This window comes from Arvicola amphibius, chromosome 2 (genome assembly GCF_903992535.2).
Source record: "Arvicola amphibius chromosome 2, mArvAmp1.2, whole genome shotgun sequence".
Taxonomy (NCBI): Eukaryota; Metazoa; Chordata; class Mammalia; order Rodentia; family Cricetidae; genus Arvicola; species Arvicola amphibius.
Window position 1 is genome coordinate 133,482,038 of NC_052048.2, and position 23,516 is coordinate 133,505,553.

Sequence of the window (23,516 nt, forward strand, 5' to 3'; positions counted from 1 at the left end):
TCTGGTGCTTGCGAGGCCAGAAGAAGAGATGCATCTGACCCCTTAAATAAGAGTTACTGACTGTTGTGAGCAGCCATCAGGGTGCAAGAGCAGCCAGCGCTCTTAGCCTCTGAGCCATCCCTCCAGCTCTGACTTCTTCAGTTCTTAATCATTGCTTTTTTTTTTAACTTCACAATATTGTTAGTACTGTTTTACTCTATTTAAAAAATCTTTAGTTTTTACTTTTTATTGGACTTAACATAGTGAAGGGAACCCTGATGGCTCTTTGGCTTGGAGAGAGAGGGAGTGGGGGTATGGGTGGAAGGGAGGGGAGGGAAGGGGGAGGAGGAGGGGAGGAGATGGAAATTTTTAATAAAAAAATGAGAAAAAAAATAAAAAAATAAAAAAAATTTACTTAATTTCATTTACATGTTTTCCCTTTATTTTATAATTGGATTTCTCCCCCTCCCGGGCAGAGCCAGGGGTTGAACTGACATCCCCCTCAATGACAGGTACAACCACCACAAAGATCGTCTTCCCTCCTCACATTCTCTCCCTTTTCCTTTTTTATTTAACCCTGCTTCTTCTTTTTTGCCCCATTCCTGGCTCTTGCCTTCACTGTGCTATTTTACTGGCTAACAATGAATTCTTAACACTTTCTTTTCCTCCAGTTACTAAGGCTTGTTTTCTCTCTCTCTTCTACTTGGTTCGTGTCAATACTTATGTAGATGAGAGTTCCCATCTCCATTCGCTGTCCTTTTTTGGTGGGAAGCATAACCTAATGGTAACAAATTTTTTTTTAAAAAATCTTTACTTCACCTATTTCTGAGTGATCCTGGTATATGAAGTCAGTTGTTTTATTTGTTCTTCCATCATTTTTACATCTTTGTTTTATTTTAAGGTACTAGGTATAGAAATTAGGTTTTTGGTGTTGCTCATTTGATACAATGTGTCATTTTTCTTTGTCTTAAAGATTTCCATTTTATCACTGGTTTTAATTGTTTCCAGGTAATTTGGCTATGATATCTTTTTTTTCTCTTATAAATCAAGCCAAACAAGAAGTGTTGACTCAGACGTGCCTGCCTCTTGCCCTCCTAGTGCTGGGATTACCTGGCTGTAAAAATAAGAGTATTGAGAGTATGTATCATGTTCTTGAATTAGACAATGACAAGGTGTACTGAGAGAACTTTCTGTGTTAGGCAGCTGTTGAAGCCTTTGAATCTGGAGAATCATCCTCAATTAGTTCCAGAAAATTTCCCCTATTTTTGTTTGGCATATCTTCCCTTCCTCCCATTTTCTTCTACTTGTTTATTTATAGTTACTAATATACTGGCCCTCTTTGGTAGGTCTTGCAATTTCTTTAAATTTTTGTTCTGTGTTTTCCATTTTTTAAAATCTTTTTTCACATTTCCATCTATCTATCTATCTATCTATCTATCTATCTATCTATCTATCATCTACTTTCCCACCTACCTATATATAGGGATATCCATATACCCATCCATACTGACATTTATTTTTTTCCTGCCTGACAGAGTTTCACTATGTAGTCTTGCTGGCCTGGAACTCACTACATGCCAACCTGGCCTTGAACTTGTGGTGATCTTCCTGACTCTGCCCTCTAACTTTTTAATTGGTACATAACATTTCCAAGAGATATTTCTTGTTATTTTTCTTCTTCCCATGACAATGTTATCTTTACCTTTCCAGCTGTGTTATTTCAGGCACCAATGAACTCACTGTATGTTTTTATTGCACACTTTGTTTCTTCTGATTTTTTTCTTTATTTCTCCTCCTCCTTCTTCTTTGTTTTCCTTTTGGTTTTTCAAGACAAGGTTTCTCTGTGTAGTCCTGGATGTCTTGGAACTTGCTTTGTAGACCAAGCTGACCTCAAACTCAGAGATTTGCCTGCCTCTTCCTCCAGAGTGCATTGAGTGTGATATCATGCCGGGCAGGGTCTTTTTGGACCACCAGCCCATAAATCATGACATAGAGACTTATATTTGAAAAACATGATCTGACACAATATTGTGTTTCTGAGTGTTATTATGGGAAGCTCTGGATGAAAACACAAATCACTTTCCTTACAGTCAACCACTCACTATAACATCAATTGCAGTAGGACAGGGATTTTACTACATTAGAAACAGACAAGATCAATGCAAACTGTAATTCTAGTACTGAAAGATGAAGGTAGGAGGGTTAGGAGTTCAAGGTCATCCTCAGCTACAAAGTGAATTCGAGGCTACTCTGGAACACATCAGAACCAGTCTAAATGGAAATGAATGATGAGTTAAGTTCTTATGTCTAAAGATAACTGTTTAATGTTTAGTGTTGCATAATGAAAAGATGTTTCATTCTTAATAGACAAACAGTTTCTGCAATCATGGTGCAAGATAACATGCTAACCCACAGTTCTACTAAACACTTGAAATGAGATGTTGACCCCAGCACATACTGTTCAGCCTGGGAGCAGATCTGGCAGTGGTGGGCTGAAGGGACGCTGGCAGCATCTCTGACTTGATGTTGACACCAGTGACCGTACCATCCATCCGGTCTGTCTCACACAAGCTGGGCAATTGCGCTGCCTTCTCCAGTGTGGGCAGTAACTGATCAAACTGGTCAAGGTCAGCTGCGAACTGAGAAGAGAAACAAAGTTGGAAGGAACGAATTTTATATTCTCATCTGCAGGTGGAGAATGAAATCAAATGTGACAGAGGCTGATTTAAGAAGGGAGAGGAGTGGAGCTTTATTAAAATCACATGATCTGGCCTGATGTGGTGGCACACGCCTCCAATCTCTGTACTTGGGAGGCAGAGGCAGGTGGATCACTGAGTGGGAGGTCAGCCTGGTCTACAAAGTGAGTTCCAGGATAGTCAGGACTACACAGAAAAACCATGTCTTGAAAATAAAAAAATACAATAACAAAAAGAAATTACATAATCTATCTATTCTACTGGGGAAAATTTAGACTCTATGAAATGATATTAAAATACAGCAGAATGTAATAACAAATTATCTAATACAGCTTGGTAGAAGTGTGAATAGAAGAGAAAAACTTGGGCTGGAAGATATGAAGATAGCTGTGCTGTGATGCATTGTGGTGTTTTTTTTTTCCTGTCCTAGTTTTCAAAATACTGTAATACTTTAAATGCATACGATTATATCATTTTAAAATATAACAAGAAGTTTGTGAGTAAGTACATACCATGCTCATCTTTCTGGGGTCTGGGTTACCTCACTCAGGATAATTTTTTCTAGTTCTATCCATTTGCATGCAAATTTCAAGGTGTCTTTTTTTTTCTGCTGAGTAGCACTCTAATGTGCAAATGTGCCACATTTTCTTTATCCGTTCTTCAGTTGAGGGGCATCTATGTTGTTTCCAGGTTCTGGCTATTACAAATAATGTTGCTATGAACATAGTTGAACAAATGTCCTTGTAGTATGATTGAGCATCCTTTGGGTATAATGCTCAAGAGTGGTATTGCTAGGTTCTGAGGTAGGTTGATTCCCAATTTTCTAAGAAACCTTCATACTGATTTCCAAAGTGGTTGTATAAGTTTGCGTGTGGATACTAGCTGTAAAGCAAAAGATATTGAGCCTACAGTTCATGATCCTAGAGAAGCTAAGTAACAAGGTGAACCCTAAGAAAAACATACATAAATCTACCTGGAAAGGGGAAACAGACAAGATTGCCTGACAAAACAGGGAACATGGGAGTAGGAGGAGTAGGGAGGGTAGAAGGGGAAGATGAGGGGGGATGAGGAGAACTTGAGGGAGCAGGATGGTAGAGATGGAGGACAGAGATGAGAGCAAGAAGAGAGATGTTTTGATTGAGGGAGCCATTATGAGGCTAGCAAGAAACCTGGCTCTAGAGAATAAACAAGGAAGACCCCAGCTAAGAGGGTAAACAATAGAGGAGAGGGGGTCCATCTTCACTTGCCCTGTAATCAGACTGATGAATATCTTCAATGTCACCATAGAATCTCCATCCAGCAACTGATGGAAACAGAGGCAGAGACCTGCATTGGAACACTGGACTGAGCTCCCAAAGTCCAGTTGAAGGGTGGGAGGAGTGAGAAAAGAGCAAAGAGATCAAGACCATGATGGGTACACCCACTGAAACAGTTTACCTCAGCTAATGGGAGTTCACCAACTCCAGCCGGACAGCGAAGGAAACAGCATAGGTCCAAACTAGTCCCTCTGAATGTGGGTGACAGTTGTATGGCTGGGGCAGACTGCGGGGCTACTGGCAGGGGCACCAGGATTTATCCCTACTGCTTGTACTGGCTTTTTGAGAACTTACTGTGCTTGGGTGGATACCTTGATCAACCTAGATATAGTAGGGAGGACCTTGGATCTTCCTCAAAGCAATGTGCCTTACCCTCTCTGAGGAGTGGATGGGTTAGATGAAGGGAATGGGAGGAGGGTAAGGAGTGGGAACTGGGATTGGTATGTAAAATGAAAAAAGAGTGTTTGTTTTCTTTTTAAAAATAAGTATGGAAAAAAATTTAAAGTGTGTAAACTTGAGAGATATCAGAAAGCCCAGGAATTTAAAAGAATAGAGAACCTCTGTTTGAGGGTATATATAAAAGAAAGTTGGCCTTTATTTCAGAGTAGTATTATACTATGAGTACTGTGGGATAATTAATTAGCATAAAATATTTACCCTATTTCAGTTTCATTATTTAATTGAATTAATTTTTATCTTTTGGAGTATATAAGTGAATTACATGTATTATTTTAAATGCTCTAGTCTTTCCAAAGTTATATTTCACATGCTGTCATATGCAGCCATAATTCCTTAGTTTTCACTGCTGAGTAATGTCCCTCTGTATGAACATATCACAATATAATTTTCCATTTTTCTGTAATGGAGTTTTGGGCTATTTCCAGAAGTAAGGCTTTATGAACAGTTTTAAGCATAGCTTTTATTATGCATGTATGAGAAACATTAGCCATCATGGAAAAATGAAAAAATTCAACTACATTAAAATAAAAATTTTACTTCATAAAAACCAAGACAAATAAAATAATAACCACCTAACCATTAATGAAAATACAAGCAATTCATGGTAAAGACACCTGCAAATATATAACTACTGAAGGATCATCCCTTAAAAATATGAGGAACACATTTTTAAAAAAGCCAACAGACAGAGGAAAGCACATTAAAATAAAGGGCATGACTAGATTAGGCAATGTACAAAAGAAAATATCCAAATGATTAATGGACATTAATCAGAGAATGTGAACTAAAAACTATAAGCTGTTAAACACATATCCTAGAAAGATTTGTTTTGAAAGATTGACAATACAAAGCATTACCAAGGATATAGAACAATTACAAGGAATTCTTGTACAATAGAAAAACCACATACTACTAACAATGAGTTTCTGCATAATTTAGGATTGTGCAATTCTACTTCTAAGTGTAAACTCAGCAGAAATATATGCACATGAACACTGAGACAGACCTACCAGCATTATCTGATATACAGTAACATTACTTTGTAAAGACATTGTTAAATTTAATTTTAAAGCTTGATATTTAAATATATTTAATATTTAAAACTTTTTCTGCTTAAAAAATAAAATATTAGTTTTATTTTAACTAAAACAGGAGACGCAGTCTTATCTTCAAAGAGCACACATGCAAACAGTCAAAATGAGAAGAACATGGCTTAGCTCAGGAAAGTTAAGGACCTTTCCAGAAGTAGAATGTGTTAAGGAAGAGATACTCAAAGAGACAGGGCAGAAAATCAAGCTGTTTCAAGAAGCTCAAGGGCTTACACTTACATAGTAAGTGTGAATCTGTGTCACACTAGAGAGTCTTAATAAATGGCACTGAGAATGTAGTGTCATTCAATTTGAAGACCTCTATGTAACATGAAAGCTCTTCAAAGAGAAGGTTCATCTTTTCCTGAAATTCTTTCATGGTTTATAAGCAATTGCACAATACATGAATCTGTCCATTAATTTTCACACCTGCTCCACAACATCCTAAACATAGAAGTTTCAAACACTTGTGAACAGGCTTCTTTTCATTCACTTCTGTCTCAGGACATGTTATGGAAAGGCAACAACCTGCTACCCAGAATCTAAGTTCCTGTCCTCTGCTGAGGATGCAGAGTACAGCAGAAGCAGCCTTATAAAAATGCTTCAACAAGGTCACCTTTCCTATGTCCTCATATTTTTCTCTTATTTTGTTCATATCAGAGGCTCCACAAATGAGCTGTTACCCAGAGTCCTTTGGAGAACTTCTGGTCTGCCAGACAGAAACCTAACAGAAATACAGGAACTAACAGATGTTATGTCTCTAATGGGCCTAATAGACGTCTATAGAACATTCTATCTAAACATAAAAGAATATATCTTCTTCTCAGCACCTCATGGAACCTTTTCAAAAACTGACCACATACTCTGCAACAAAGCAAACCTCAACACATACAAAAAAATTGGAATAACTCCATGTATCTTATAGGATTTCCGTGCCTTAAATCTAAAATTGAACAGCAACACTAATTTTAGAAAGCCCACAAACACATGAAAACTAAACAGTGCTCACCTGAATCACCAATGGGTCAAGGAAGAAATAAAGAAAAACATTGAAGAGTTCCTAAAATTCAATGAAAATGACCGCACAGCATACCCAAACTTATGGGACACAATCAAAGCTGTGTTAAGAGGAAAGTTCATAGCACTAAATGCCTACATAAAGAAGCTGGAAAAATCCCACACTAGCAAGTTAACAAAACACCTGAAAGTTCTAGAACAAAAAGAAGCAAACTTACCCAAGAGGACTAGACGGCAGGAAATAATCAAGCTAAGAGCTGAAATCAACAAAATATAAACAAAGAAAACAAAACAAAGAATCGATGAGACAAGGCTGGTTCTTTGAGAAAAATCAACAAAATAGACAAAACTATGTCCAAACTAACCAAAAGGCAGAGAGAATATTCAGACAAACAAAATCAGAAATGAAAAGGGGGACATAACAACAGACATAGAGGAAATCCAGAGAATCATCAGGTTATACTTTGAAAACCCGTACTCCACAAAGTTAGAAAACTTAAAGGAAATGGGCAATTTTCTGGATAAATATCACTTGCCAAAATTAAATCAAGATCAGATAAACAAATTAAATATAACCTTTCCTATAACAACAAATGAAATAGAAACAGTCATCAAAAGTCTCCCAACCAAAAAAACCTCAGGTCCAGATGGTTTCAGTGAAGAATTTTGTAAGATTTTCAAAGAAGAACTAATACCAATACTCTTCAAATTGTTTGACACAATAGAAACAAAAGGAAAATTGTCAAAATCTTTCTACGAGGCTGCAGTTACTCTGATACCCAAGCCACAAAAAGAAACTACTAAGAAAAGAATTACAGACCAATCTCACTCATGAACATCGCCACAAAAATACTCAATAAAATACTGGTAAAACGAATCCAAGAACACGCCAGAAAAATTATCCACTATGACCAAGTAGGCTTCATCCCAGAGATGCAGGGATGGTTCAACATATGAAAATCTACCAATGTAATCTACCATATAAACAAACAGAAAGCAAAACCACATGACCATCTCATTAGATACTGAAAAAACCTTCAAAGAAATTGAACACCTCTTCATGAAAGAAGTCTTGGAGAGAGCAGGGATACAAGGAACATACCTAAACATAATAAAGGCAATACACAGCAAGCAACAGCCAACATCAAACTAAATGGAGAGAAACTCCCAGCAATTCCACTGAAATCAGGAACAAGATAAGGCTGTCCACTCTCTCCATATCTATTCAATATAGTACTTGATGTCCTAGCTAGAGCAATAAGACATCAAAAAGGAATCAAGGGGTACAAATTGGAAAAGAAGTCAAACTCTCACTATTTGCTAATGATATGATAGTTTACATAAGTGACCCCCAAAATTTTATCAGGAACTTCTACAACTCATTAACACCTTCTGTAATATAACAGGATATAAGATTAACTCAAAAAAATCAGTAGCCTCCCTTTATACAGATGATAAATTGGCAGAAAAAGAAATCAGAGAAACATCACCCTTCACAATAGCCACAAATAACATAAAATATCTTGGGGGTCAATCTAACCAAACAAGTGAAAGACCTATGTGACAGGTCTTTCTTTGAAGAAAGAAATTAAATAAGATACCAGAAAATGGAAAGATCTCTCATACTCTTGGGTAGGTATAATTAACATAGTAAAAATGGCAATCTTACCAAAAGCAATCTACAGTTCAATGCACTGCCTATCAAAATCCCAGCAAAATTCTTCACAGTTGGCAAAAGAACAATACTCAACTTCATATGGAAAAACAAAAAACTCAGGTTAGCTCAAACAATCCTTTACAATAAAGGAACTTCTGGAGGCATCACAATCCCTGACTTCAAACTCTACTACTAAGTTATAGTAATGAAAACAGCCTGGTATTGGCATAAAAACAGGAGGGCCAATGGAATCAAATCAAAGACCTGGGATATCAATTTACATACCTATGAACACCTGATTTTTGACAAAAAGCTAAAAATATAAAATGGAAAAAAGAAAGCATATTCAACAAATGATACTGGTATAATTGGATACCAACATGTAGAAGAATGAAAATAGATCCTTATCTATCACCATGCACAAAACTCAAGTCCAAATGGAAAAAAAAGACCTTAACATAAAACCAACCACTTAACCTCACAGTAGAGAAAGTGGGAAGTACACTTGAATGCATTGGCACAGGAGACAACTTCCTAAATATATCCCCAGTAGCACGACACTGAGAGCAACGATTAATAAATAGAACATCCTGAAAATGAGACTCTTCTGTAAAGTAAAGGACACGGTCAACAAACTAAAACGGCAGTGTACAGAATGGGAAAAGATCACCAATCTCACATCAGATAGAGGATTGGTCTCCAAAATATACAAAAAAAAAAAAAACCTCAAGAAATTTGACATCAAAACAACAAATAATCCAATAAAAAATGGGGTAGAGATCTAAACAGAGAACCCTCAACAGATGAATCTCAAATGGCTGAAAGACACTTAAGGAAATGTTCAACATCTTTAGCCATCAGAGAAATACAAATCAAAACAACTCTGAGATTCCATTTTACACCTGTAAGAATGGCCAAGAACAAAAACACTGATGATAGCTTCTGCTGGAGAGGATGTGGGGTCAAGGAAACACTCTTTTGTTGCTGGTGGGAATGCAAACTTGTACAGTCACTTTAGAAATCAGTATGGCAATTTCTCAGAAAATTAGAAAACATTCTACCTCAAGACCCAGAAATACCACTTTTGGGTATATACCCAAAGAATACTCAATCATACTACAAGGATATGTGCTCAACTATGTTCATAGCAGCATTATGCATAATAGCCAGAACCTGGAAACAACCTAGATGACCCTCAACCTAAGAATGGATAAAGAAAATGTGATACATTTATATAATGGAGTACTACACAGTGGTAAAAAAATAATGACATCTTGAAATTTTTAGGCAAATGGATGGATGTAGAAAACATATTGAGTGAGGTAACTCAGACTCAGAATGACAATTATCATATGTACTAACTCATAAGTGGCTTTTAGACAAAAAGTAAAGAAAAGCCAGCCTACAGGCCACAACCCCAGAGAATCTAGATAACAAAGAGGACCCTAAGAGAGACCATACATGGATCTACATAGGAAGGAGGGAAAGAGAAGCTCTCTTGAGTAAATTGGGAGCATGGAGAGCATTAAGACAGGGTAGAAGAAAGGGGGAGGAAGGGAAGGGAGCAGAGAAAAATGTATAGCTCAATAGAAATAATAATAATAATAATAATAATAATAATAATAATAATAATAATAATAGATGCCCATGCTGTGAAGCCAGGATCACCCACCTGGCTCTGGGACTCCAGTTTAACTTCCTCGGGAGCAGGTTTGGTCATTGGGGTTGGGTTTGTGTTACAAGGATCCATCTGTTCTTTCTTTTCCACTTTGACCTTTACATCGTCCAGACTCAGGTTTGGAGTTGATCTTAAATCTTTCTCATCTTTGTCTAAAAGGTAGCGCAGGAGCTGATGGTCTTTTGACTCTTTTTTCTTTGAAGCATCCAGTTCTAGTTTTATGCTGGCATTCCCTGGGGCTTGTCCAGGCACTGACACGGCAGAAGTTGACGCACTGTCCTTTTTCTCTGGTTCCACAGACAAAGTGGTGATGTCTGAGGGACTGCCCTCCTGTAAAAGCCGGTGTAGAATTTTGTGACGCTCAGTCAGAGAACTGTGGGAAGAGGGGCAAGTACCTCCTGAAGGATTAGTGGAGGCAGAGCTGGAAGTGCCTGTGCAAGAAAGTACATCTTTGCAGCTTGTGTCTATATCGGCATGCCGCAACTGCTGTTCTGCAGTTGTTGTCAACAGCTGTACTAGTTTGTGACTAGTTTGAGAGTATTTACTGTCTCCATCAGAGAGTCTGTCATTGTTATGTAGAAGTCCTGAGTCCAGAGGTTTGCCATCATTAGCACTGTTGTCAGATTGGATCATTTCATTTAAAATGGATGCAATCTCTTTGTTATCTTTGGACTCAGCTTTTGCTGGTTGCATACTTAATCTGCTAGGTGAATTCTGTGAGCTCATCTGCCTAAGGCCTGGAGAACCGGCAGAGAAGCCAACAGAGTTATTGGGTCCTTCATTCATACCTTGTAAAGATGTTACTGGGATATTTGAATAGGGTCGGTTATTATTATTACAGGCACCACTAGTAATGCCAACTGGGGAGCTTAATGTTGGAATATTTGGAGGAAATGAATTGTTTGGCATCCTAGCCCTTGCTGCCAAGCCAGAATTAGCCTGTCTCCTCGGAGACATGAACTGCGTGAGGGAAATTCCTGTACCTTCAATAGGAGAATTATTGAGGTTCAAAGAGGGATTACTACTCTGGGAACCTGCCTGTCCCTGGTTTAAGGCAACATTGGCTACAATCTGATTTCCAGGTGAACATCCAAAACTCCCTTGGCTGTTGCTAGAATTACTATGACTGCTGCTGCTATTAAGGTCTGAGCTCTGTTGGCGGTTTACTCTGGCAGAGGCCATGTTGTTGTTGGATGGTGGCAACGTAGATGAACGGGTCACACCATGAGCTGGAGAGATACCAGGATTGACTGAGGGGTTTATTCGGGGAATTGACATTCCAGAATTAGTGTCATCTTGAGGAGAAAGCCCACTGTGCTCCCTAGGGGAGAAAAATACATTATTATTCAATCATTTTAATTTGTTTTTATTATTTCTTCATGATGACATTAATAAGAAAGTCCATTAGCCTCATTAATGTTTCAAGCTATCAAGTAGAGAGTTTCTGCACCACCCTAAATTAAGGAAAACCAGGGAACTGCCATTACCTCTGTGAAGGGCAGCACTACTTCCTAGAAATGGCACCTATGGGCTTAAGATTTAAGATTTAAGATCACTGACAGTTTCAGTTGTGTGAAAAATAAATCTTTCTTGGTGTTGGGAAAATATGCAATAGAAATACAATTATTATTGTAATAACAATTTCACTTGAAAGAGAAACTTCTCATGCCTTTATTTTATTTATGACTCTCCTGTTACAGCTTTTAAGTATTTCAACTCCAAAGAGGAAGACTGGGTAAGAAAATACTGTGTCACTCATGCAAAAATTAAAAAGGGTGACATGCAGACATAGCAGATGTTTTGAAAGAGAAATCACAATATGAAAAAAGAACTGTGCTAATTCCACTCACAAGAAAATTTTCAACTAAAACTAGAAAAAGTCGGAATACTGAACTCAGGTTTTACCAGAGCTCTTTAATCAAATGTGTAACTATGACAACAGATTTGTGACTGGCATTACCATGTTCCAATAAGCAAAACATCAGATGGAAAAAGATGAAGTGAGGGAAATGTCTTTGTTTTTAATGCTAAATTTTATGCAGTTATAACTTAGGACTTTTAAATAAATAACAGCATAAAAGAATAATTCCATGAATTTTCTATGTGTATCAGTATAAATTTTACTTAGTGGGAGGGAACAAATTAGAATATTGAAAGACTTCAAGTTGAGAGTTGAACTAATGAGTAAGGCTTCTATGATAAACTGTCAACTTGAACTCCAGAGGCATAAATGTTCTAATAAAGCACCCTTGAAAATAAAATAACAATGCTATAAACATTGAGATCTCTTCTAAGACTGTAAGTGCCCATGTAGAATGTTGCAAATTTTTTAGGCACCATTATGTTTTCACCCCTAAAAAATGATTTTTTCAGTCCCACCTTTCCTGTCTCCCTTTATGAACAACAAAGCTACTTGGTAACAAAACACTTAAACCCATTGTTGATATACTGATAGATAATTAATAGTAATTATGGATATACTCATCATACTATTCTTATGCCTAACTTATAATTTCTCTCCAAATAAGTAGTACCTGTCGATGATATGAATTCCCATGATGAAAGGTTGCATGTCAGGACTTTGAGGGTAGCAAAGTTTACACTTGGTGTGGGCGCTAAGCATTGTCCCATCATTCAATATGAATCTATAGGATGGGCTGGAGGCAGTGCCACGAGTCATCACTGTTTCAAACAAAAGAAAAACCTAGTTAAAATTCTGACACTTGAACGCTGGGCAAAGGAGAGCTACTAGGTCTTATTTCTACTAACAACCTCATTGAAAATGCCTTCTCAATTGCTGCCTGCTGTGATTCAAAGAATAGTTCAGAGGTGTGTGTGTGTGTGTGTGTGTGTGTGTGTGTGTGTGTGTGTGTGTATGGGGGCTCCATTTAAAATATACCACTTGACAAGTTTTAACTTACTCTCATTTGAGCGGCTGCCTCCTGATATAAATTAGGACTGTGACAAACCGCAACCTAGTAGGTCTCCGTTCAAAATACAGGGAAGTGCTTTTTTGCCTATAGTACCTTATCTTAACAAGTTTTTTTTTATTATTATTATCTTTGGCTGGCTTATGGTTTAAATTATAAATACTGAGATATAATTCATACACTATGAGGTTATCCTCTCTATTTTAAGGGGTTTCTAGAGTTCTTTATTTACTGAGGAAAATCCTTCAGGCCCCATCTGACAAATTATTACACATATCTATATTATTTTTGATGATATATTTTTAAAATTTAATAAGAAAATTAAAATAAAATTAATTATTACTAGTAAGGAACAAGAGCTAGGTTGTCAGTAAATTGTTTTATAAACAATATCATGTAAGTTCTGTCTTAACTGTTTATTAGCAGCAGGCAAGAATCTAGCTACTGAGGTAAATGCTTGTGAAATATGGAGAAACTCTCCAAGACAGAAGGACTGAAAAGTCATTGTTGTTTTAGTAACACCATAGAATTCTATCTTGAGGCTTAATAGATTGTCAATATAAAGATTAAAAAGGTAATACCCACTGAAATACAAGAACTACTATCACAAGTGACTGTTAAAATTAAGCCTGTAAAAAATATTTTGAAGACATTCATTTTTGTGACAAAGTCTCTGTATGTAGCACGGGCTATCCCAGAATTTGCTCTATAGCCCAAGTTGGCCTCAAACTTATACTCTTTTTGCCTCAATCTGCTAAGTACTAAGATTAAGAACCTGTGCCAGTATGGCTGCTTAATTACACTTTAAATATCACATTGAAGAGATTTTAGATGATCAATTAATATTTTTTATACTACATACTATTCAAGATAAGAGAAGCTATGATCTCTTTTATCTTGGGTGTCTGGTACTGACTGAGGCAGAAGAGTCTGTTGAATTGGCAGTAGGATAAAGCTGCCTGTGTACAGAAACGAGGATGTAAGCTTTGTACGCTTTCATCTAAGGCACTGCCATGCTTGCCAAACACAGTGCATGGAGAAGTTCAGTAATTAATAAAGGATGAAAAGAATCTTTAATACACACTGATAACTTCTGTGGAAGGGTATAGCAAATTTTTGCTATAGTCAGTTATACAATTATGTTAACATTCAACTGTTTATAGCTTTTAAATAATATATTTAGAAAAACACAACTTCAGCAGAAAAGTGGCATTATACAATATATTATTTACACAAGTTTTTACAAGGCCAGACAAAACAGATAACACATCTTACATTGTTTTACTTACTCCATTTTATCCATTTCTTTATCTTGTTCATTTTTCAGATCTCCTTATTACACAGGGAAACACTGGTTACTTTACAGAGCTGCTCAACACAGCAGCATTAGCCTACATGTGGCCATTTGAAATTACATATAATGAAAAATTCACTTCCTCAGTCACACTACCCACATTTTTAGACCTTGTCATCCACATGGAACTAGTAGCTATCAAACTGACTCCTTTCATTTTCAACATTATTTCTACTTACTTCCTACATGTTTCTTCCAAGAGCTTTTACAAAGCACTTGTTATTAGCTGGTGTAAGGTGGTGCTCTAGCCTGCTCTTGTGTTCTACTTTGCACTGACCTTCTGCTCTGCCATAAAGAAGTGCTAGCTGATTGGTCTTCAGTCTGAAGCTCATGGAACTAGGCTAGTATTGGCATGTGATTGAATGTCATAACTCTTTCCAAAGAACAGATTTTCAATATTATGTATGTTTTCAAACACATATCTCATTTATGTTTTTACTCTTATAGGACTAAAGATTTAATTTTATAATGGAAATTGATTATGGGGAAATTCCTTATTGATATCAATTATAAATGAGAAACAGCCAGAGACTTGGGATAACATGGAATCCTTAGGGTATTTACAGAAACATAGTTTTTGGTTAATTATGCTCCATAAACCTGTAAAAAAAAACCCTGAAATTTGGGAAATAATTTTAAGTACCATACTTAAAAGTTTTGAAGTTAGATTATTATAGATGATAATGCATGGATTATAATTCATTGAGAACTGTTCTTTGAAATGAGAAGAAAAGGTAATTATAAATAAAGTTTCTTTTCTTTACTCTCCAGTTATGGGGATCCAGCTTAGATCTCAAACATGTTAAGCTAGCACTCTACCTCTGAGCTATAAAATCCCTAATTTTTTTCAAGACAGCGTTTCTCTGTGTATCCCTGGCTGCCCTTGAATTCACTCTATAGATCAGGCTGTACTTGAACTCAGAGACTGTTTGCCTCTGCCTTCCAGGGGCTGGGATTAAAGGGGTGTACCACCATCGCAAAACCCCTAGTTCTTAAGACTTCAACTTTTTTAAAACACAATATGACTCTCTAGTTAACTAGCATTCTGATGCTTGTTTGTTCGAATGAACAGACAGTAAATAGGAAGGCACCATAAACAGAGAAGTATAAGGCTAGATGTCAGAGTCACACATGACCTTCTGACTTTGTTCTTTACAAGTCTATGAGTTAATGAACATGAACCATAGCCCATTATTCGCTCATTCACCACTAAAATGGAGCCAGTGACATTATGAGGCAATATCTAGCATGGACACTAGTACACAATAGGGTTTGAATGACTAATTCCTACATCACCAACAAAGAAAAATAAGCAGTTTCCAGAGTACAAATGGTCCAAATCACATACATTTAGTCAATTGTTAAACAACATTTATATTAATACCTTCCAGTGTGTATATTACACTACTGATATTTTTAATTAAGGGTGAGGTAGCCATAACTCATTACAGATTTGGTTGTATAAACATTTATTCTGTATACCAAAACTTCCCTGATGGTGGACTCTCATTGGTTAATAAAGAAATTGCCTTGGCTTTTTGATAGGGCAGGATATGACAGTCCTGTTTTATCCATTTATGGATACTCTGTATCTCTGTCAGTGGTTGAGGTATGGGCATTTCTTTGCCCAAATGCCAGTTCTGCCAAGAAGAAAGGCTCCACGTGGAGTGTCTTTGGTGCTCAATATTCTCTGGGGAATAGATCAGTGTTGCCAGGAGCAATTGTGTCTCACTACCACACTCTGTAGTGTGGGGACGAGCAGGCCTGTTTTTCATCCTGCCTGGCTCCCACGCAGCTAGCTTAAAAACCAAAATAACAACACAAAAACTGTATTCATTTAAACACTGCCTGGCCCATTAGTTTCAGCCTCTTATTAGCTAATTCTCACATCTTGCTTTAACCCATATTTAGTGATGTGTGTAGCACCACAAGGTGGTGGATTACCGGGAAAGATTCAGCATGTCTGACCTGGCGGCTGGCTCCATGGTGTCTGTCTCAAAGAGGAGAGGCATGGCGTCTGACTAACTTCCCAGCATTCTGTTCTGTCTACTCCACCTATCTAAATCCTGCCCTATCAAAAAACCAAGGCAGTTTCTTTATTAACCAATGAGAGTCCTCCATCACTTCCCTTTAATCAGGTTAAGTTTGGAATTCCATTTCTCTCCCTCCCAGTCTTGCTTCTGACCAAAGTTTACCAGCTATTCAGCAAACATTTTTATCTCTGACTCTTCCCACCTTTACAACTTTGTTTTGAGATAGGATCTTACTATTTTCACAAGCTGGCTTCAGACTCACTATCCACTTCCCTCAGCTTCCTGAGTGATAAATTATACATACATGGTATGTGACCAAACCCAGCCTAATTTCTAACTTCATGTCTATTGCTGACCCCTTAGAACATTTAGCAGGAAGAGATAAAACTGAAGGTGTATGTAACTGAAGGATGTAACTGAAGGGTGTAACTGAAGGGTGTAACTGAAGGGTGTAACTGAAGGGTGTAACTGAAGGGTATAACTGAAGGGTGTAACTGAAGGGTATAACTGAAGGGTGTAACTGAAGGGTATAACTGAAGGGTGTAACTGAAGGGTGTAACTAACTGAAGGGTGTAACTAACTGAAGGGTGTAACTAACTGAAGGGTGTAACTGAAGGGTGTAACTGAAGGGTGTAACTAACTGAAGGGTGTAACTAACTGAAGGGTGTAACTAACTGAAGGGTGTAACTGAAGGGTGTAACTGAAGGGTGTAACTAACTGAAGGGTGTAACTAACTGAAGGGTGTAACTAACTGAAGGGTGTAACTGAAGGGTATAACTGAAGGGTGTAACTGAAGGGTGTAACTGAAGGGTATAACTGAAGGGTGTAACTGAAGGGTGTAACTAACTGAAGGGTGTAACTGAAGGGTGTAACTAACTGAAGGGTGTAACTAACTGAAGGGTGTAACCGAAGGATGTAACTGAAGGGTGTAACTAACTGAAGGGTGTAACTGAAGGGTGTAACTGAAGGGTGTAACTGAAGGGTGTAACTGAAGATGTCTAGGAAGTCTCCTGCTAAATCTTTAACTTGACAACTGTCTTCACATTCTTTCATTTCATCTTAGAAAAGGCCTCAAACAAGGGGAAATACATATACATATACTTCCCTGGTCAGGCTACTGTAGAAATATAGTTATTTCAGAATATAATCTTTCCTATTTTGGTACTGAAATAGCCTGCCCCAAGCTTGCTTTATGATGTTAACTAACTGAGCAGGTAGAAAATGTGTGGCAGCACATGACCTATTTAGTGTTTCCCTAGGTAGAAGAATAATTAAAAAAAACCCAAAAACCTAAAACCTACTACTCGGTAAAGGAAAAAAAACCCTACTCCTAAATGGATGTTCATTTTCTCTCCTGCCCCGGGTTATTCTAACATTCTAAAATTACCAATGAATAAAGTTTGTTCAGTTCATCAAAATTTCTACAGGAGACAAGTAAGTTAATATTCTAAAAATTTTCAATAAAGTACGAAATAAAAAAGATTCTAACTACATAAACCTCAAATAACATTCTGGATATTCATTAATATGGATTATGTATTATGGCGATACTTCCAAACTTCCTGATACTATAAATTTAAACTTCACTTGGAATATATGTATGTAGATGTGTTATTACACATACACACATAGAGTTGGGATTTCTTTCCTTTTTTGAGACAGGTTCTCACTCTGTAGCTCAGGCAAGCCTGGAGGAATTCACTATGTAACCCAGGTTGGCTTCAAACTTGTGACAATCCTCTCTCCTTAGTCTCTTATATGCTAGGATTACAGGCATCATTTAGCATGCCTAGTTCTTTAAGAATATAAAGTTAAAATAACAATAAAATGAACAAGGAATAAATATAATTATTTGTAATTCTATCACTGAGGTAAAATTAATCTTTTGTTAATATAGAACTGGAAAGACATATAAAAGTGAAATTATGATATATATATATATATATATATATATATATATATATATATATACTGTGCTTTCCTAGATAATTTTTATGTAATAATACATCAGTGACATTTAAAAGAAATTATGACCTATTATATAGTTGTAAGTAGATAATGCTTTCACAAACTGCTCTGTGGGTTATATAATGCATATACAAATACAGATACCTTAGCACTTTCCATTACTGGTACCCTGCTGATGAATGTGCTATAGAAAAAAACACTTTGTGGAAAATAAGTATTCTTAGTAATGAAAGAATTTAAAATACCCTAAACATGGGCTGGAGAGATGGCTCAGAGGTTAAGAGCATTGCCTGCTCTTCCAAAGGTCCTGAGTTCAAATTCCCAGCAACTACATGGTGGCTCACAACCATCTGTAATGGGGTCTGGTGCCCTCTTCTGGCCTGCAGGCATACATGCAGACAGAATGTTGCATACATAATAAATAAATAAATAAATAAATATTAAAAAATACCCTAAACATGCCATGAATCTCCTAAAATAGGAAAACAGAGCCTGTATCAAACTCAGCTAAATACAAAACAATGTTCCCTGGTTACAGATATTAAAAGCTTGTGAAACTTGGCTTTATATTTTCCTAATTTCTCTGTTAGAAAACAACTTAGGCTATAGACTCATTTAGTAGTATGGTAGGTCCATGAAGTCTGACTTGACAACTGTCACCTGCATCCATCTTGCTCAGGGTACCAGAAGCATCTTAACCTCAACTTCTCTTTGAAGTATTAGTCTGAACTGAACAGAACCTGTAAATCTTTGCCAATCTCTTTCTACTCACATCATCTTCCTCCTAGTTTAAAATTCCTCAGGTGGTTTTAATATCCACTTTTGGTGTGGGAGGCCCTTCTGTCTATGTGTTGCTTTTATTGGTTAATGAATAAGGAACTGCCTTGAGCCTATGGCAGGGAAGAACAGAACTAGGTGGGAAAAACTAGGCTGTATGCTGGGAGAAAGAAGGGCAGAGTTGGGGAGATGCTATGCAGCCGCTGCCGGAGATAGATGTGCTGAAACTTTGCTGGTAGGTAACAACCTCGTGGTGATATACAAATTAATAGAAACGGGTTAAATTAATATAAGAGTTAGCCAATAAGAAGCTAAAACTAATGGGCCAAGCAATGATTTAATTAATACAGTTTCTGTGTGATTATTTTGGGGCTAAGCGGCTGGGAACAAATAAGCAGCCACCTGCAATACACTTTCTCCATTTTCAGTGCAGAACTATGGGTTATATCTGGTTGAAGCAAGTATTCCCCTGTGTTCTGAGACTGAACTGTGGTTACAAATGTGACTCTGGAAGATGAAGTAGTAAGCATCCTTTGAAAGTATTTTATGAGCTGGGTGTCATAGTCTACTGTTGTGATCACAGCACTTGGGTAGTAGAGGCAAAAGGGTCAGAAATTCAAGGCCTTCCTCAGCCACATAATTAGTTCCAGACAAACCTGGGCTATAGGAGAGACTGGGTCAAAAATAACAACAACAACAACAACAACAACAACAACAAAAACCCTGCGGGTACTTCCTAGCCCTAAAGCACTAGCCTAGCATGTATGAGGCTTTAGGTTCAATTCCTGGCACTAACTCTATCTCCCCACCCCAAAAAAACTTCAAACAAAACAAACACTTCATAAATTGTCATGGTAGAAAGCTGCCAAAAGCAAAACAAAACAAAAAACTAAGCTAAGAACAAAATTGTTAATAAATATTAGGATTTTTTTTGCTACCTTCAAATAGTAAATTATTGGAAAGGGAAAAAGATGACAGATGGAAGAAAATATTTTATTGTCTAGTAATCACTATAAAAATTTACACAAAATCAAGGATATAGTAGCAAAATTTGTCTCTTTATTCTTCTAAATTTAAATTTATTTAGGTGGACAAATAAAATTTTATTCATTTAAACTATGCATTATTATGCCTTGAAGTACTTATTCATTATGAATGGTTTAATCTAGCTAATTGACATATGCTATATCACAATTATCACTTTCATGGTGAGAAGACTTAATATCTATTCTCCTTCCTGTGTTCCTCAAGAATGTTATATATTGTCATTAGCTATACTGTTTATGCACACAATAGAACTGTTAAGACTTATCCCTCATACATATCCAACTGTAATGTTTTGAGCAACATCATCTCAACAGTTCCTCCCCCTATAAGCCACCTACGCCTTTCATAGCCACCATTCTACTGTTTCTACACCGTATGTGTATAAGATCATTTGGTACTTGTATTTCTGTGCTTGGCTTATCTCAATTATTGTAATGATCTCCAGGTTTATCATAGGAGTATCATCTTTTTTATGGCCTTACAGTATTTCATTGTGTGTATGTGTGTGTATATATGAATATTTTCTTCATTTCCATTTACCCATTGATAAGCACTTAAGTTGATTCCATATTTTGACTAATAGATATCATTCTATTATACTGATTTTGTTCCCTTTGGTTATACACCCAGAACTGGGATTCCTAAATTGTATGATAGTTCTGTTTTTATTTATTTTTTTTGAGGAATCGCCATACTTTTCATTATAATGGCTATACTAATCTACAATCTCCCCCCTCCATACTCATCTTTTGTCTGTCTGATGACAGCCATTCTACCATGAACATGTCTCACTGGCTTCACACTGCCCTTAAGTGACAGGCAGCAGAGAAACTGCAAGTTTAAATTACTACACTCTCCATCTTTGACAGGTGAATAACTCTTAAACTTTATCACTATTTTTAGGGTCTGTTAAGATATCTGGACCCTCATCTGAGATTTTAATTCAGTAGATAATTTAACAGGTGAGTTGCACATGTTTTCAAAGACTATATCTCTCTTACCAGTATAGATCTATTGAATACAAAATACTAGAAGATGTACTTTATCCATGGCATGCTGTTTGACAAATTGTCTTTAATCTCTAAAATCCTAGAACCAGACTCATATGAACTTTGGTGATCTTAGTTTCAAGGAAAAAAAAATTAATGTCATTTTTATCAAGGAAGTCCTTTTTCTCAAAAAGTGGAAGGCATTATATTAAGAAATGTGTGATGAGGAAAAGGAGCTGGATTACAATTCCTTTTCTTTGCACTGTCCTCTAACTTACTGTACTTTGTATGCAGAAAGATTAGCTACTTATTAGATTTTAATTAAACTAATTCACAGAGACTCCTGATGTTTTATAAACTATGGCTCTTTTATATCTGTGTGAAGCTTAATCATTTGTATAATAAATAGCCGTTTCACCTCAGTGGAAATGTATACCAACTATTGGTAAATCTCAGCTATGCTATGGAAGGCTGACTTTGGAAATTATGACAAAAATCAAAGAGACCCACATACTACTTCACACATTAAGTAATGAGTGGAGGCTGTGCTCTAAGTTCCAAACCTATTCAAGAGTCAAACACTGTAGATAAAATCAAAAGTTCACACTTAGTAGAAGGATAATCTATATTATCCTTCCAAGTCAGGATGCACATTGGGACTGCCTGGGAAAGTTAAAAATAATATAGATTTTTGGCTCTTTGCAATAAAATAGTCTTGAGGAGCAGCATGGAGTTCAGTAAGGAGTCCTCTGGAGAACTACAACTCTGTTCCAGAAAAACTACAACTTTGAGATTTCTACAGATGGCTTTCAGGAAAAAGAAATTCTTCCTATTAGGAAGCAACTAACCTATGATGTAATGGATGATATACCATGAGGAATCTGAGGACAGATGTTATGGGAAAAATGTCAAAATTAAAAAGGGTGTGAGAATAATGAAAACATCTCATTGCATTTTAGGACTAGCAATTAGTAGAATTTATCAAATTAAAGCTTACATTGAAAAAGGAGTACTAGGCTACCATATACGTCAATATTTTAAAGTATATAAACAATCCCTTAATTTTAAATCTCTGAGAACTTTCTGACCTTGATTCACAAATAACTTCCTCTACTTTCCTGACAATATTGGTTAACTTCTTAAGGGTATGGAATATACTTGTTTTATGCTCCCACAGACCTCCTAGATATGGTAAGTATGATTAATGTCAGAACTTCAATCTAAGTCAGAAGACACATACTTCAACAGGCACGAAGTTAAAATGAATGGTACAGAGATCTCTGCCATCCAGATATTCTCTGACACATTTATTTTCCTGGGGAAAATCTTTAAGAGACAGAAAAAAAAACAGAAAATCCCTTGCTCTCACCAATTATCAAGTCTGACTTTACTTTTTTAATAGTTATACTTCTATTATCATAGGGTCACACTGATTTTAGCTGCCCTGCATTCTCCTCAAACACTGTGAGATCAACCCTGCTTCCTAGCAACCACTGTATCCTTGGCACCTTACATACATAGTGTTCTATGCATGTAAGGAACTGGACACATCTGCTGAATGAATGAATGAATGAATGAGTGAGTGACTGCCACATGACATCCTAGTCTTTAGGATGTGCATCCACTCATGAGTTACTTTGCTTACCCATTTCTTCCTTTCCTAAAATTTATTACAGAAGTTGTAATTTGGAGAAAATACTTACAAAACTATGAATTCTAAGAAAAGTTACTCAATAGTAACACACAGGTTAATGAAAAAATTGAGAAAAAAGTTTTACCTTCTTGAAACAGTTGTCGGGCATAAGATGGCTCTCTGCCCTGAGGTTGGAAAAAAGCATAAATGCATTTTCTTACTAAATCTTCCCAGCCAGTCCTGCCAGCAGCTCTCAGGGAACTAGTATCAATAGAGATGATTTTACCTGCACAAAGAATGAAAATTGACATTTGCATTAGTATCTGAGATTTAGTTCTAGTCAGGTATTAACATCGCATCAAGGCTAAGGATGTAGGTCAGTTGGTCCAGTGCTTGTCTACAATGCATGAAGGTCTGAGGTCAATTCCTAGTACTGCTGAACAGGCCATGGTGGTACATGTCTGTAATCCCAGCATTTGGGAGGTAGAGGCACACAAAATTAGAAGATCAAGGTCATCATTAGCTATATAATTAGTTAAAGTCAGCCTGGGCTACATGAGACCCTGTCACAAACAACTACAAATAAACAACTCCCCAAAATACAAAATCAGCAAAATCATCTGGAGCTGTTGAAACATATCAGTTCAAAATCCTCAGACCTGTTCTTTGATTACACTTCCTATACACTGCTCTTCTTTACTGCTTTCTGTGTGTTGACATCTAACTGCATTACTTATTAGGTAACAGAAGGAAAAATTAAATATATTATTCTAGCTTAAGCTATTTCCCAATGACTATGTGAAGAGAATATGAGAAAGAAGCAGGTTTCCCATTTTTATCTCTAGCTAATTCCTATAGGCAAGTCTACAATGAAGACTGGAGCCAACTAAATAAA

The 23,516-nt window shown here is 36.7% G+C and overlaps 1 protein-coding gene across 9 annotated transcripts in view; it reads right to left on the bottom strand.

Moving 5' to 3' along the window:
* Positions 1–23,516, bottom strand: part of Ncoa1 (nuclear receptor coactivator 1) — a 236,686-nt gene that overhangs the window by 44,651 nt on the left and 168,519 nt on the right. For all 9 annotated transcript variants that reach the window (XM_038318461.2, XM_038318466.1, XM_038318465.1 and 6 more), the window contains 4 exons: positions 22,767–22,907; positions 12,425–12,572; positions 9,885–11,211; positions 2,438–2,618 (listed from right to left, as the gene is read on the bottom strand). In XM_038318461.2, the coding sequence (XP_038174389.1) occupies positions 2,438–2,618; positions 9,885–11,211; positions 12,425–12,572; positions 22,767–22,907 (1,797 nt within the window). The remainder of the gene's footprint in view (positions 1–2,437; positions 2,619–9,884; positions 11,212–12,424; positions 12,573–22,766; positions 22,908–23,516) is intronic.